The 14,119-nt window shown below is 45.0% G+C and overlaps 2 protein-coding genes across 6 annotated transcripts in view; one reads left to right on the top strand and one right to left on the bottom strand.

Moving 5' to 3' along the window:
* Positions 1-11,325, bottom strand: part of LOC147152510 (voltage-dependent L-type calcium channel subunit beta-4-like) — a 30,747-nt gene extending 19,422 nt beyond the window's left edge. The window contains exons 1-2 of one of the 2 annotated variants that reach the window (XM_086047635.1): positions 11,073-11,325; positions 929-1,012 (exon numbers count right to left, since the gene is read on the bottom strand). In XM_086047635.1, coding sequence (XP_085903761.1) covers positions 929-1,012; positions 11,073-11,135 — 147 coding nt within the window. In that variant the 5' untranslated portion in view covers positions 11,136-11,325. The remainder of the gene's footprint in view (positions 1-928; positions 1,013-11,072) is intronic. The other variant, XM_086047627.1, reaches the window with a different exon arrangement.
* LOC147152509 (uncharacterized) lies at positions 4,894-13,605 on the top strand. 4 transcript variants are annotated; one of them, XM_086047690.1, is made up of 5 exons: positions 10,371-10,437; positions 11,122-11,282; positions 12,022-12,093; positions 12,291-12,445; positions 13,070-13,605. In XM_086047690.1, the coding sequence occupies exons 2-4, from the start codon at positions 11,124-11,126 to the stop codon at positions 12,408-12,410; spliced, it is 351 nt and encodes a 116-aa protein (XP_085903816.1). In that variant the 5' UTR covers positions 10,371-10,437; positions 11,122-11,123; the 3' UTR covers positions 12,411-12,445; positions 13,070-13,605. The 4 variants fall into 4 exon arrangements, with proteins under 4 accessions (XP_085903789.1, XP_085903799.1, XP_085903816.1 ...); XM_086047663.1 differs by lacking the exons at positions 10,371-10,437; positions 11,122-11,282 and adding an exon at positions 4,894-6,309; XM_086047673.1 differs by lacking the exons at positions 10,371-10,437; positions 11,122-11,282 and adding an exon at positions 7,884-9,405.
* The last annotated feature ends 514 nt before the right edge of the window (positions 13,606-14,119 follow it).

The following is a 14,119-nucleotide window of genomic DNA, read 5'->3' as shown; positions in this document are numbered from 1 at the left end:
CAAACAGTTCTTGCCTTTTCCACCTTGCTAGCTAGGCGACTTATACTAATTAACTTGAAACTCCCTCAACCTCCCTCCCATGACAGGTGGGTTAAAGAGTTGTTACTCTCCATAGAACTTGAAAAACTTTGATGCTTTTGAGGAGACATGGACACCTCTTCTGAGTCATATAGAAACTCTGGCATCTCTGCCTGATTTTGACGACGGAGCCCCTCAATTCCCTTGTTTGTGTGTGCGTGTGTGTGTGTGTGTGTGGGGGTGCATGTGTATGTTGTTACGTTTCAATTGAGTATATTTGTTAAGATCCTTTCATGAACGGGTTTGGTGTGTGGGGTATAAGGTATAGGGATGGAGGAGGGGAAAGGAAAAAGGGACAAAATAATCTCCGGAGGTATGACCTTTATCTACTGTTGTTGTTGTCACTTGTGAATTGTACTCCAATTAAGAAAGTTATCACACACGAAAAAAAAATCATCAGTTAGAACTTTAAATATCTTGTCCGTGTAGTGTATTCATCTGAATATAGGTTGAGATGGATTTGCAAACCATTGTATTCTGTTTTTACTTACATTTTACACAATGTCCAAACTTCATTGGAATTGGGTTTTTGTATGGCTGCTGATCGGGTCAGAGAAATCAGGCAGTACCGCACAAAGAGGGTTCATCTGAAAACACCTTTACGCTATTAGCTGTCAACAGATGAATGTCCTTTGTGTTGCTCAAATCAAGACATATGAAGATGCTGGCAATAACCTTCTTAATTTATGTACTGCAGTACCACAGCAAAGAACAGCAAGTGTGACATTAACGTACAGGTGTCGGGCACAAGAACCCAAGAGTTGCTCATTGTTGTGCACGAGACAAACACTTTCTCAGCAGAAGCAATATTTTATGAGTTTGTGTGTCTGCGTATCTAACTGCTGAGCACCTGTCTGAGGATGAAGCTGGTCGAAGTGGTGCTGCCGTCAGACCTCTTCAGGCGGCTTCTCCGGGAGTAAGTGCCCCGGTTCACCTGCAACAAGCATAAGCAGCGAGAATGCTGCATTATTATAAACACACTATCCAAGTTCATAATCCTGCTTATTATTTATGACTAAAGTTGTCCATCTATCTTTTTTTATACCATTAATGTGTTAATGGTGTAGGGTTCAATGATTCTATCATGGTGAAAAGAGGGGTACACCCTGAACTGATTACCATAGGTCACTCATAGGACTGCCACACCAACAGACAACAATTCACATTCACTTAAAGGGAAGATCAATCCAAGCATTTTTTTTTTTTGAAGAATATGTTCAATGCCAGGGGTCACCAAGTCCGGTCTTCAAGGGCACTTATCCTGCAGGTTTTCCATCTCTTCCCACACCTGATTGAAATGATCAGCTCATCAGCAAGCTTTTCAGAAGCCTGATAATGATACAGATCATTTGAAACAGGTGTGTTGCAGCAGGGAAAGATGGAAAACATGCAGGATAGGTGCCCTTGAGGACCGGACTTGATGACCCCTGTTCTATGCAAATCCACTGGTTGAAACAAGGAATTCTGATAAATATTGCGTTTGTGGAATAAGAGTTAATCCACCCGTTTCTAGCCATCTCAGGCGGCGGCCATTTTGTCACTTCTGTCTAAGTACTAAAAATGATATTACAACTACTAGGCCTCAAGTAACGACCAATCACGGCTCAGCTTCAGAAAACAGGTCAGCCGAGATTGGTCATTTCCTGAGCCCTGAGCAGTTGTGATGTCATTTTCAGTCGACAGAAGTGCCAAAATTCCCCCGCATTTCAACTAGTGGGCCTACTGGGAACATATTCTTGAAAAAAATGTCCATGTTGATTTCCTTATTAAGGCAATGTAGAGTCCTAAATGAACCTAACAAACATTATCTAAAGAGCCTTTTTGGCTGGTAAACCTAACCATTATCAATCAATCAATCACATTTTATTTATATAGCACTTTTCATACATAAAAATGCAACTCAAAGTGCTTTAAAACATTCAAAGCAAAACATAGAATTATCTTCAATCAAAAGAAAAGATAAATTATTTAAAAGTTGTTGAAAGCCAAACTAAAAAGGTGTGTCTTGAGCTTCCTCTTAAAAATATCAACAGTCTCTGCAGACCTGACATCCTCTGGCAGGCTATTCCAAAGGTGAGGACCAAAATGGCTGAATACAGCCTCGCCATGCATTTTGGTCCTCACCCTTGGAATAAATAAAAGGCCGGCGCCAGAGGACCTCAGGATCCGCGAGGGCTGGTATGATAAAAGCAAATCAGATAAATAAGATGGCCCAAGACCATTAACACATTTATAAACTAATAAAAGTACTTTAAAATCGATCCTGAAACACACAGGGAGCCAATGCAGCAATTTCAAAACTGGCGTAATGTGCTCCCGCCCTCTGGTTCTCGTCAGCACCCGAGCGGCTGAATTCTGCAGTAGTTGCAGTGGTGAAATGCTCTTTTTCGGGAGGCCAGAGAGCAGGGCATTACAGTAATCTAAACGACAGGAAATAAAGGCATGCATCAGCACTTCCGTGTTAGCCTGAGAGAGAAACGGGCGGACTCTGGCGATATTCTTAAGGTGATAAAAACCAATCTTGGTTACATTTTTAATATGAGGAATAAAACTGAGCTCAGAGTCAAAAATGACGCCAAGGTTCTTCACACAGTGTGAGGGATTAAAAATGTGTAGTTTTGGTAAAAGCTTCTTTCTCTGACCTTCGGGACCGATAACTAAAACCTCAGTCTTGTCCTCATTGAGCTGTAGGAAATTATCTGCCATCCATGACTTGATATCTAAAATGCAATTTAAAAGGGTATCAATGGGTCCTGTGTCATCAGGAGACACGGCAATATACAGCTGCGTGTCATCAGCATAGCTGTGAAAGCTGATGCCGTGTCCCCTGATGACATCCCCGAGGGGAAGCATATAAAGATTAAAAAGTAAGGGGCCTAAAATCGAACCTTGAGGAACCCCACATTTAATTTCATGAGTTTTAGAGGAACAAGTATCCATACTTACAAAGAAATATCGGTCTGTGAGATAGGAATAAAACCAGTCAAAAACAGTACCAGAGATGCCCACTAGATTTTTAAGTCTATTTAATAAAATTTGGTGATCTACTGTATCAAAAGCAGCGCTTAGATCCAGTAGCACCAAGACTGTGAGTTTTCTCACGTCTGCAGTGCACCTAATATCATTTAAGATCCTTAAAAGAGCAGTCTCCGTACTGTGGTTCATCCTAAAACCAGATTGATATTTCTCAAAAATATTATTTGTATTTAAAAAATGATTCAACTGGATGAAAACCAGTTTTTCTAAAATCTTACTTAAAAACGGTAAGTTGGATACGGGTCTGTAGTTATTAAAAACGCTCGGGTCAGAACCGCTCTTCTTCAGAAGGGGCTTCACCACCGCCGTTTTAAAGGCAGCGGGGAAGACGCCTGTCTGAAGAGAGCAATTGACTATATTTAAAATTTGTTCTTCAAAAATTCCACAAAATGTCTTAAAAAGAAATGTGGGAATTGGATCCAAAAGGCAGGTTGTTGGGTTTACCTGGGAGAAAACTCGAACAAGTGTCCTTGCATCAACCAGGGCAAAACTTTCCAGTGTTTCCTCATGTAAATATGATTGTCCGGGTTTATTAAAACTTGTGTTTTGACGGGCTAAAAGACTGGATCTTATGTCATCGATTTTACTTCTGAAGTGGTCTGCAAAGTCCTCACAGAGAGCATCTGTTGGTCTCTGTGGGGACTTATTAAAATCAGAACTAGTTAAAAGTTCAAAGGTGGAGAAAAGAACCCTGGGGTTGTTTTTATTGACTGTAATGAGGTTTGAGAAATAGGAAGATCTTGCCAGTTTTACTGTTTTATTGTAAGATTTCAGTTGTTCGCATAAAATTTCATAGTGTACTGTAAGTTTACTTTTTCTCCACCTCCTCTCTGCACTCCTGCATTTTCTCTTTGATATTTTGATAGCATTGTTTCTCCACGGGGGTACAGTCTTTGTTTTTGTTGTTTTAATTAAAAGTGGAGCTACTGAATCTAATGATGATTTAAGATGTAGGTTAAAATTGTCAACAATAAGATCACAGGGTGCAGGTAAAATGTCAGCAGGAGTGTTTTTTAAGATCTCGATAAAATTTGCTGCCACCTCAGAAGATAGGTAGCGTATCTTCACTGTTCTGACCGGGACTGCTAGATGGTTAAAACTGGCGATGTTAAAATAGACACAGTAGTGGTCTGACACTGCCAAGTCAACAACAGAGGACACACCAGCAGACAAGCCATAGGTTATAACCAAATCCAGGGTGTGTCCTCTGTTGTGAGTTGGCTGCAAGACGTGCTGTTTAAAATCCAAGCAGTTTAAAAGGTTTGAAAAATCTCTGGATAGTGGGTCCGAGATGTTGTCCATGTGTATATTAAAATCGCCAGTTATTAATATCCTGTTATAACTGGAATATAAAATGGATAAGAATTCTGAAAATTCTGTAATAAAAGAAGTGGAATGATGGGGAGGTCTATAGACGGTAATGCAGAGAATATGGGGACTGCTAAAAACAAAGGCATGGTGTTCAAACGATAAATAGCTGCTAAAAATGATCTCCTTTGATAAAAGAGTATTAATAAAAATTGATGCAGTCCCGCCTCCTCTTTTGCCATCCCTTGTAGAAAATAAAAAGTTAAAATTCGGTGGGCAAGCCTCGTTGAGAGCAACTGGAGCATCTGTACCAAGCCATGTCTCAGACAAAAGTATACCATGTAAATTATTGTCTAAAATCAGGTCGTTTATGATAAAAGTTTTGTTTAAAAGGGAGCGCACGTTCAGCACGGCCAGATTAATTATTGTGCTGGACGTGCGCTCATGGTGGTACGAATGAGCAGTATTAACATATACTAGATTACCACTGTTAAAACCACGTTGTTTGTGTGTGCAAGGGAAGCGTCTGCCGGTGATGGTTTCAATGGGAAAATTGTCCGATAGTGGTAATGATAATGAGGGCCTGCAGGGGGAGCTAGTGAGGGTGGTGGTACTGTGAGCAGCTGGTATTGGCCTGTAAGTGATGGTAGTGACATTGTCATTGCAGCGTTTATGAGTAGAAGAAGAAATATGATTGGTAAACAAGAGTCAGCTGGGAGTGGAATTGGTTACGACATGGTGGATGTTAGCGGCTAAAATCTTGCTACCAAGAGAGTTCGGATGAACACCATCCGGCTGGTAAAAAGACGGGCGATTCCAGAATAGGTTAAAGTTGTCAATAAAAGCAAAGTCAAGGTGGCCACAAGTGCGTAGGAGCCACGTGTTCAAGCTTAAAAGGCGGCTGAAGCGCTCGGCTCCGCGAGACAATGCCGGCAAAATGCCACTCACCCAGACCGAGAGACCGCAGGTTCTTAACAAGGCAAAGAGGGCGTGAAAGTCTCCCTTCGTCTGCTCAGACTGTCGGCGTATTGTCTCGTTTGTCCCAAAGTGAACGATGAGCCGGGTAATGGATGATGGCAGAGAGTCAAGAACACCCGGCAGGATGTTAACTATGTCCATGACTTTCGCTCCGGGAAAACAGCGGGTGACGCAGCCGGGATAGTGAGTACGTCTAATGGTGCTGTCGCCAATTATAACGGTGGTCGGTGGGTGACGTGAGGAGGGAACGCCAAGGGACTCACCACCGGCGGAAGATTCACGACCCCACTGTCCAGGATGGCTCCGCCGAGGCCGAGTGAAGACGGTGGATGACACCGATGAGTGTCGCCGATGATGCTGGTGATGACGACCACCCTTGTACCGGGACACCGCGTCCCGGAGCAGCCCGACGCGTGAGTGGACGGCCGTGTCACCGGCGGACCCGCCCAACATGGGGTTCCCGGCCGAGGTCGTCGCCGTGGGTGGCGGGGAATCCGAGGGAGCCCCTGGGAGCACAGCCCCAGCGTCGGACGCAGCAGTCGGTGTCTCCGACTGCTGTAGTGCAGTGATGGGAACAGGAGACTCACTCGCCAGGGCGGCGAACCGATTCCCCAGGACCAGTTGGGGGCGGTGGGGTTGCTCCCCGGCCCTCCGGCCGCGGGACACCACCTTGACCCAGGTGTCACTCTGCAACGGTGTCGAGCAGGATGGCCCCGGGCAGGCAATTGGATCCCACTTCGCCGTGTCCGAGAGGCCAGCCGCCTCAGCCGTCATTGTCGCCGACAGGATTTCACGAGCGCGCCTTCTCATGACCACCGCGGAGAGTTCGGGGAAACGGGTCGCGAAGCAAGAGATGACCGATTCCTTCTCATGGAGCTCCTCTGAGAGACGACGAATATCCCTTCTTAGGTCAGAGATTGTCTTATTTGCCTTCTCCAGCAGGCCATTGTGTTCGTCGCTGTCGTCTGAAGGCATTTTAATACACTAGCTCCAAGCTAGCCCCGAGCTAGCCCGTTTCCGTCTCACGCTAGCTGTATGCTAGTCCGCGAGATCAAGCGACCCAGAGATTAACAAAAATTTAAATAAATAAAAAATAAGATAAAAATAGTCTCCAAAAATTAAAAAGAGTAAAAACGCAACGCGCAGGTGAGGTAGATTCGAAGGCGAAAGTGCAGAAGTGCAATCGATACCATCCACGTCCAAACTCTGACGTGGCAGGAGAAACGCAAACGGAAGTGACGCAAACGGAAGACCTAGTTCGGACAGATCAGATTAGCCAAGTTGAGGGAGCCCTGTCAAAATCAGTAATGTCCCCATCTATTCATGATACAATACGTTAAGTTTTAGTGATTATTTCATATTTAGCGTCTTTATACTTGTATAATTGCATTCATGCCTATGACTGTGTACCGTATTTTCCGGACTATAAGTCGCGTTTTTTTTTTTCATAGTTTGGGCGGGAGTGCGACGTATATGTGAAATTATTAACACATTATTATATCGTATCCCTTTCCTTTTCAAAGTCAGAAAACAATACACCAAACAACCACAGGAGGAAGTTCTAAGGCTGCATATAAACCTGCATTACATATTGACTTTACAACGGACAGAATAACCTGTAGTGCAGAGCTGGGCAGACCTGTAATATCATTTCACATAAAGAAACATAAAGATAAATCCTTAACGCTATTAAAATGCATGGATAATTCAAACAGTTAAATCATACTATTTTGTTTAATAAGTAATTAAAATATCCATCCATCCATCCATTATCTATACCGCTTATCCTCACAAGGGTCGTGGGGAGTGCTGGAGCCTAGTATGTTAAAAAGGCAATTTGACTATCAATACACCTACTTGCCGTGCCTGTGCCTACTTGCCCTCCCCACAACAAAGGACCACAACAAAGAGATAATTACGACCATCCATCCATCCATTATCTCCCGCTTATCCAAAGTCGGGTCGCGGAGGCAGCAGCTTCAGCAGGGAAGCCCAGACTTTCCTCTCCCCAGCAACATCTTCCAGCTCTTCCGGAGGGATCCCAAGGCGTTCCCAGTCAAGCCGGGAGACATAGTCTCTCCAGCGTGTTCTGGGTCATCCTCGGGGTCTCCTGCCGGTGGGACATGCCCGGAACACCTCACCAGGGAGGCGTCCAGGAGGCATCCTAATTAGATGCCCGAGCAACCTCAACTGGCTCCTCTCGACTCTGAGTCCCTCCCGGATGGCTGAACATCTCACCCTATCTCTAAGTGAGAGCCCGGACACCCTGCGAAGGAAACCCATTTCGGCCGCTTGTCTCCGAGATCTTGTTCTTTCGGTCATGACCCACAGCTCATGACCATAGGCGAGAGTAGGAACGTAGATCGACCGGTAAATTGAGAGCTTCGCCTTTCGGCTAAGCTCCTTCTTCACCACGACAGACCGATACAGGGTCCGCATCACAGCAGACGCTGCACCGATCCGCCTGTCGATCTCCCGTTCCATCTTACCCTCACTCGTGAACAAGACCCCAAGATACTTGAACTCCTCCACTTGGGGCAGAATCCCATCCCCGACCCGGAGAGGGCACGCCACCCTTACCTGACTGAGGACCATGGTCTCAGATTTGGAGGTGCTAATTTTCATCCCAACTGCTTCACACTTGGCTGCGAACCGCTCCACGAGAGTTGGAGATCGCGGCTTGAAGTAGAGATGCAATACTGAGGCCACCAAACCGGACCCCCTCGACACCTCGGCTGCGCCTAGAAATTCGGTTCATAAAAGTTATGAACGGAATCGGTGACAAAGGGCAGCCTTGGCGGAATCCAACCCTCACTGGAAACGAATCCGACTTACTGCCGGCAATGCTTACCAAACTCTGACATCAGTGGTACAGGGACCGGACAGCCCTTATCAGGGGGCTCGGTACACCGTACACCCGAAGCACCCCCAACAGAACTCCCCGAGGGACATGGTTGTACGCCTTATCCAAGTCCACAAAACACATGTAGACTGGTTGGGCGAACTCCCATGCACCCTTGAGGACCCTGCTGAGGGTGTAGAACTGGTCCATTGTTCCACGGCCTGGACGAAAACCACATTGCTCCTCCTGAATCCGAGATTCGACCTTCCGATGGACCCTTCTCTCCAGCACCCCAGAATAGACCCTACCGGGGAGGCTGAGGAGTGTGATCCCTCTGTAATTGGAGCACACCCTCCGGTCCCCCTTCTTAAAAAGGGGGACCACCACCCCGGTCTGCCAATCCAGAGGCACTGTCCCCGATGTCCATGCGATGTTGTAGAGACGTGTCAACCATGACAGCCCCTCAACATCCAGAGCCTTTATGAACTCCGGGCGGATCTCATCCACCCCCGGGGCTTTGCCACCGAGGAGCTTTTTGACTACCTCGGTTACTTCAGAGTCTCCAGGCTCTGCTTCCTCAGTGGAAGGCGTGTCGGTGGAATTGAGGAGGAGGAAGTACTCTCCCCACCGACCCACAACGTCCCGAGTTGAAGTCAGCAGCACCCCATCTCCACTATAAACAGTTTTAATGGTGCACTGCTATCCTCTCCTGAGACGCCGGATGGTGGACCAGAATCTCCTCAAAGCCGTCCGGAAGTCATTTTTTATAGCCTCCCCCAACTTCTCCCACACCTGAGTTTTTGCCTCAGCAACCGCCAGAGCTGCATTCCGCTTGGCCAGCCGGTACTTGTCAGCTGCCACCGGAGTCTCGCAGGCCAAAAAGGCCCGATAGGACTCCTTCTTCAGCTGGACAGCATCCCTTACCGCTGGTGTGCACCAGCGGGTTCGGGGATTGCTGCCACGACAGGCACCGACCACCCTGCGGCCACAGCTCCGATCGGCCGCCTCAACAATGGAGGCACGAAACATGGTCCACACGGACTCCATGTCCCCCGCCTCCCCCGGGACATGGGAACATTTCTGCCGGAGGTGGGAGTTGAAACTCCTTCTGACGGGATTCTGCCAGACATTCCCAGCAAATCCGGTCCAGTCCGGAAAATACGGTACTTACTTCACTTAACTCAAGGCCAAGGCATATTAACTGCACAGATTAATACTAATGCTTAAAAAAATAAATCAATTCCAAAATGTTTAAAATACTTACTTCGCACTGACAATCCAACATAGCACAACATATTATTTTTACATATATTTTTATGTAGGTTTTTTTAAGAAAGGCACTAGTCCTCAAGCTTTTTAGTGCCACTGACTGTTTTCACATGAAAACATATTTTGATGGACTAGCATAGAAACAAATAATAATAAATGATTAAAAATATCACTCACCATTAGCTATGTTTCAACAAGTGTTACATCAGTAACGACACAGTGCTCTAATGTGTCTTGGTGTTGGTGCACTATGTCCGAAAACGTCTATGATCAATAAGTTCTCGTGAGTACACAGTTGTTGTCCATATGTTATTGGACATAATAATCTGGGGACGAAGGGACACTTTGCATCAGTGCCCTTTTGTTCTATTTCGTGGTCTCACTGCCACTGGTATGAATCTCTTACAGCTAACGATGATCACTCCAGCCAAAGCTAGCGGCATGAGGCTAACCCCAATTCGTTGACCCTTTATCCAGTCGTGCATTTTTCTTGCGGCATAACAACATTCCATTTCTGCCGGGTTGTATTGGCGATAAAAGCCTTTCAACACGACACCCAAAAAAAAGCACTTTTTTTCATGTAGAAAATTTGCCATTAATTTAGAAATTTGTACTGCCACGGTTGGGCTAGTACCTGAAGGTGGGTCATGGCCTGACAACGGTGCCACCGTTAATGTTGAACTCTGATATAGAGCACCAAGGAGAGCAAGCCATATTCAACACTGTAGATTGGTATATAATTTGGGAAAATACAAGACTCACACATGTGGACTGACCAATAGTCTATAGATGTGTGACAAAATGTGAAATTGACCAAATTGTGGCACAGGAGGTTTCGGGCCAGCGCCAGTTACTGTATTTGTACCCTGCGAGTGGTTGGCAGCATGGGTGTACACCGCTTCTCACCCGATGCCAAACTACAGTAGGTAAGATTTAGCTTGTGGCCTACGTTCAAGATGAAGATGTTTCATTGTCAAAATTTGATATATTTTTTGCTTTACAATTTTGTGTTTTACTCCTTACTTTTCTCCTCACTGCTTCCGCTCTTTGTCTCACCGCCCCATAAATGCCATATATAACAGCGGGCTTACTCTCTAGAGAGCAAAATTAATTATCTGCCAGTGATTTGTCCCATTTGTGTCTGTGCCTCAAGAGTGAATGACAATGTCAGAAAAGTCAGGGCCCACTTTTCTCAATGTCTAAAACAAGGCCATTAATCTGGGTCACCATCTCTCTCTGTCGCCAAATGCATGCCAAGAAAAGGCAAAAAGAGAGAGGTCTCTAAATAGCTTTCTATTATAATTAGACGGAGTTCTATTAAAGGTATTATGTACAGCAGTCAAAAAAATTTTCCACCCATAAGAGCTGTAACTGTTTCGATGGAATTTAAGAAGTGTAAACTAAAAGGCAATAGTCTTAAAAAGATGATTAACACATTGTAGAAGGGTTGCCATGGAAAAGCTGAAGTTTGCATCAGACTATTTGAAGTATAAACTGCCATAATGAACAAAATGAGAATAAATAGAATTCCTGAGCGCATGAAGCAAATTAGAGGAGATACCTGAAATATGGGCGCTTGGATCCCCTCACCAATCTTGTTCCGTATGTAGATATGTCGGGACATTTCAGCCAGGACATCGGTCCAGACTGCTGGCTGCTCCGGTGCGGCCCAGCGGAGGGGTGGCGGCTTTTGGGCTGCGTGCTCCAGCTTCACACCACACAGCGGGACATGAGCTCTCGCTGTCTAATCTCCTTCGCTGCGAGGACACAGGTGCTCCTGCTGCTGCTGCTGTTTTGGACTGGGAGGCTTGTGATGATGATGATGATGAGAATGATGATGATGATGATGATGATGATGATGGCTCGCCCACTCATAAGCAGATGGACTTGAGTGATGGATGAGGGAGGGGGGTCTTTATTTAGCTTGTGGAGAGGGATAATTGTAGGCTATTTTAGACACATGTAAGAGTTATTCCAGGCTCACCCTGGACGCAGGCTCATTTGGAATAATATACAAGCATTGGCTAATTTAACTACGTGTACCCCTTGCCCCAACATTGGAAGCAAACGGCCATAGAGATTCCATTGTATTATAGGTTGTGAAGGCAGCATTTCCTCACCAAAACGCACGTGTCAATGAGTGAAACCTTCATAACATAGCCCAACCCTAAATACCGTACAGTATCCCCCACCTCTGCATTGGCGGCGTACAGTACGTCGCCGGTCTGCCTGCTTCCGCCCTCAGCCTGCCCTGTCCTCTTGTCTTTTCCTCTGTGTCCCCTTTCACTCGTGTCGTCTGGTCCTCCTAGTGTCTCACGATACCTTACTATCTTACCTCCCCATCTTTTTTTTTATTCGGACTTTTCCGATTGCGAAGATGGCCCAGAATTAGTTAACCTCCTTTCAGATTCTGGTTCTGATTTTGACACTGTTTTTGATTTTTTGCTCTCTTCCCAGTCGAGTTTCAATCCCTTGTAAGTTTTTGTCACATTTTTCTTATGATTCCTCAGAGTCCACCAAATCCTTCCCTTCAGACCAGATCTATCCGAAACCTCCGCGGGGTGGTCAACAAAGGCTCCCAGGTAAAGATTCTGGTTCCTCTCAATATTCCACCTCTTTTTCCAAGTCGCGTCCTTCAAATCCTGTCCCCAAGACACTTCATCCCCCGCCATCTTCCTCACCTCGTCCCATATCACCATTTTTTTCTAGTACACCTTCCCAGACTCCCGTACACTCTGTCCCATGTGTCTCCTTTGCTCCCCAACCTATACGGTGGCAGGTGATGAGGCCCAGGCTCTCGTTCCTGCTCCTCTGCAGCGCCAGGCTCTCGTTCCTGCTCCTTGGCAGTGGCTGCCACCTGACCCTGCTCCGGCAGGTCATTATGCTGCTGCTATATTAGTGATTTTCAAACAGGATAAAGAATATAATATACATGTGAGTATTGTTATATTGTCTGCCTACATGTTTTGCTTCATCATTTGTGTTCAAAAAGCCATTGCTTATAACACCGTGACATTGATGCTATTTGTTAGCTTGTTTATGGCATTTTCCCTTGTTACGCTATTTTGCGGTACGCACAAGCTCGACTGGCTAGTTAATGTGGCTGAACACGATGCGGAGCTACAGATGGGGAAAGTTAATAAGTAAAGAACCAGTTATACATTTCTATAGCTTTGCGGCATGAAGGGGTCTCTGGCCAGTGTGTAACCCTACACATCATGGAAGAATGGGTCATACAATCAAAGGTGACACGTCTTGTTGCAGACGGTACATCAAATGCAGTCTTCATTGCACATACGCACTAGATTTAGTTTTCTGAAAGGCACATAACCTAACCCAAGTGCTGTCCAAAACTTGGGCAAAGCCAGGAAAGCTCGATGGACTATTTTAGAAGCCGCACCACTGCCGAAGTCAGGAACACTATATTTTTTCATGTTTGTTTCCATGTATGTACGGAGTTGAAAGACCTGGTAGCCTATGTATGATCTCCAAAAAAAAAAAAAACGTCAATATTTATTTTATAATATTTATTTATTTTACGACAATTTTTCCACACAGGGAATCTAAAAAAATAAAATGCATAATGGCACAGCTGATTCCAACATTGAAGTGCACGGATACCTTGCAGAACCAAACATCAACAGAAGAGAGGATCCCCTGAGGTGCATATATCCAAGCCGGTACACACTTCTCTGCAAATCTGCTGGTGTTGATTCAAACCCCATAGGGCAGGGGCGCCCAAGTCCGGTCCTCGAGAGCCCCTAGACAGCCAGGTGTGCGGGAGGACGTAAACATGTAAAACAGGCTAGGTTGGTGCTCCAAGGACCGGACTTGGGCACCCCTGCCATCGGGTGTTAATTTTAACTTCGACAAAGTGTCCATATGCACCACACATTTACGGAAATATGAAATGTTCAACACCCTTTACTATCATATAGTATGTTACAGCAACAAAATGTAGTGTTGACGGTGCAGTAATAATAACATTGTTGAGGGTTTAGATTAACACTATTGAGTTGTCATGTCAACATTTTACAGTGTGGGAAAAATACCCCATGCCTCACTGACTTAAATAAAACACGTTAAGAAATGTAAATTCAAAAAACCTTTTTGTTTTTTATTCAATCCATTTCAGGCTGCTCATATAAAACAGCAGTAGGGCACAATGTATGTTCTTTCTTAATTTCCATGTGAAAACTGCCCATCTTGCCAATAATAAAATCAGGTCAGACACATCAATAATATAGTGAACAAATTCTCCTCAATTCTAAATTCACTCAGGAAAACATCAAAACCCTTAGAATAACATTTGTGGTCAAAAGAAATGCCTTATCGTCATTAGGATGTTAATTTTCCTGAAAGTAGGGAATTCATTTTCAGTACCCACACCTATAAACATTCTGTCGATCAGTGCCATAGTTTTTCACCCAGGGTCCAGCGGCAAAAGTAAAAAGCAAAGGTAGGCGTTACATATTTGACAAATCTCTTACACCTGGTCTGGTTAGTATAGCATCTCTCTGTTTGTGAGCGTTGCCTTCATTTGGACTAGTATATGGTATATGGAAGTATATGGATACAAAACGATTAACATTACATACTCAAGTCCTT

The sequence above is a fragment of the Filicampus tigris genome, chromosome 1, assembly GCF_054856515.1.
Source record: "Filicampus tigris isolate MCC_2025a chromosome 1, RoL_Ftig_1.0, whole genome shotgun sequence".
NCBI lineage: Eukaryota > Metazoa > Chordata > Actinopteri > Syngnathiformes > Syngnathidae > Filicampus > Filicampus tigris.
This window is presented reverse-complemented; position numbering and strand designations above follow the sequence as displayed.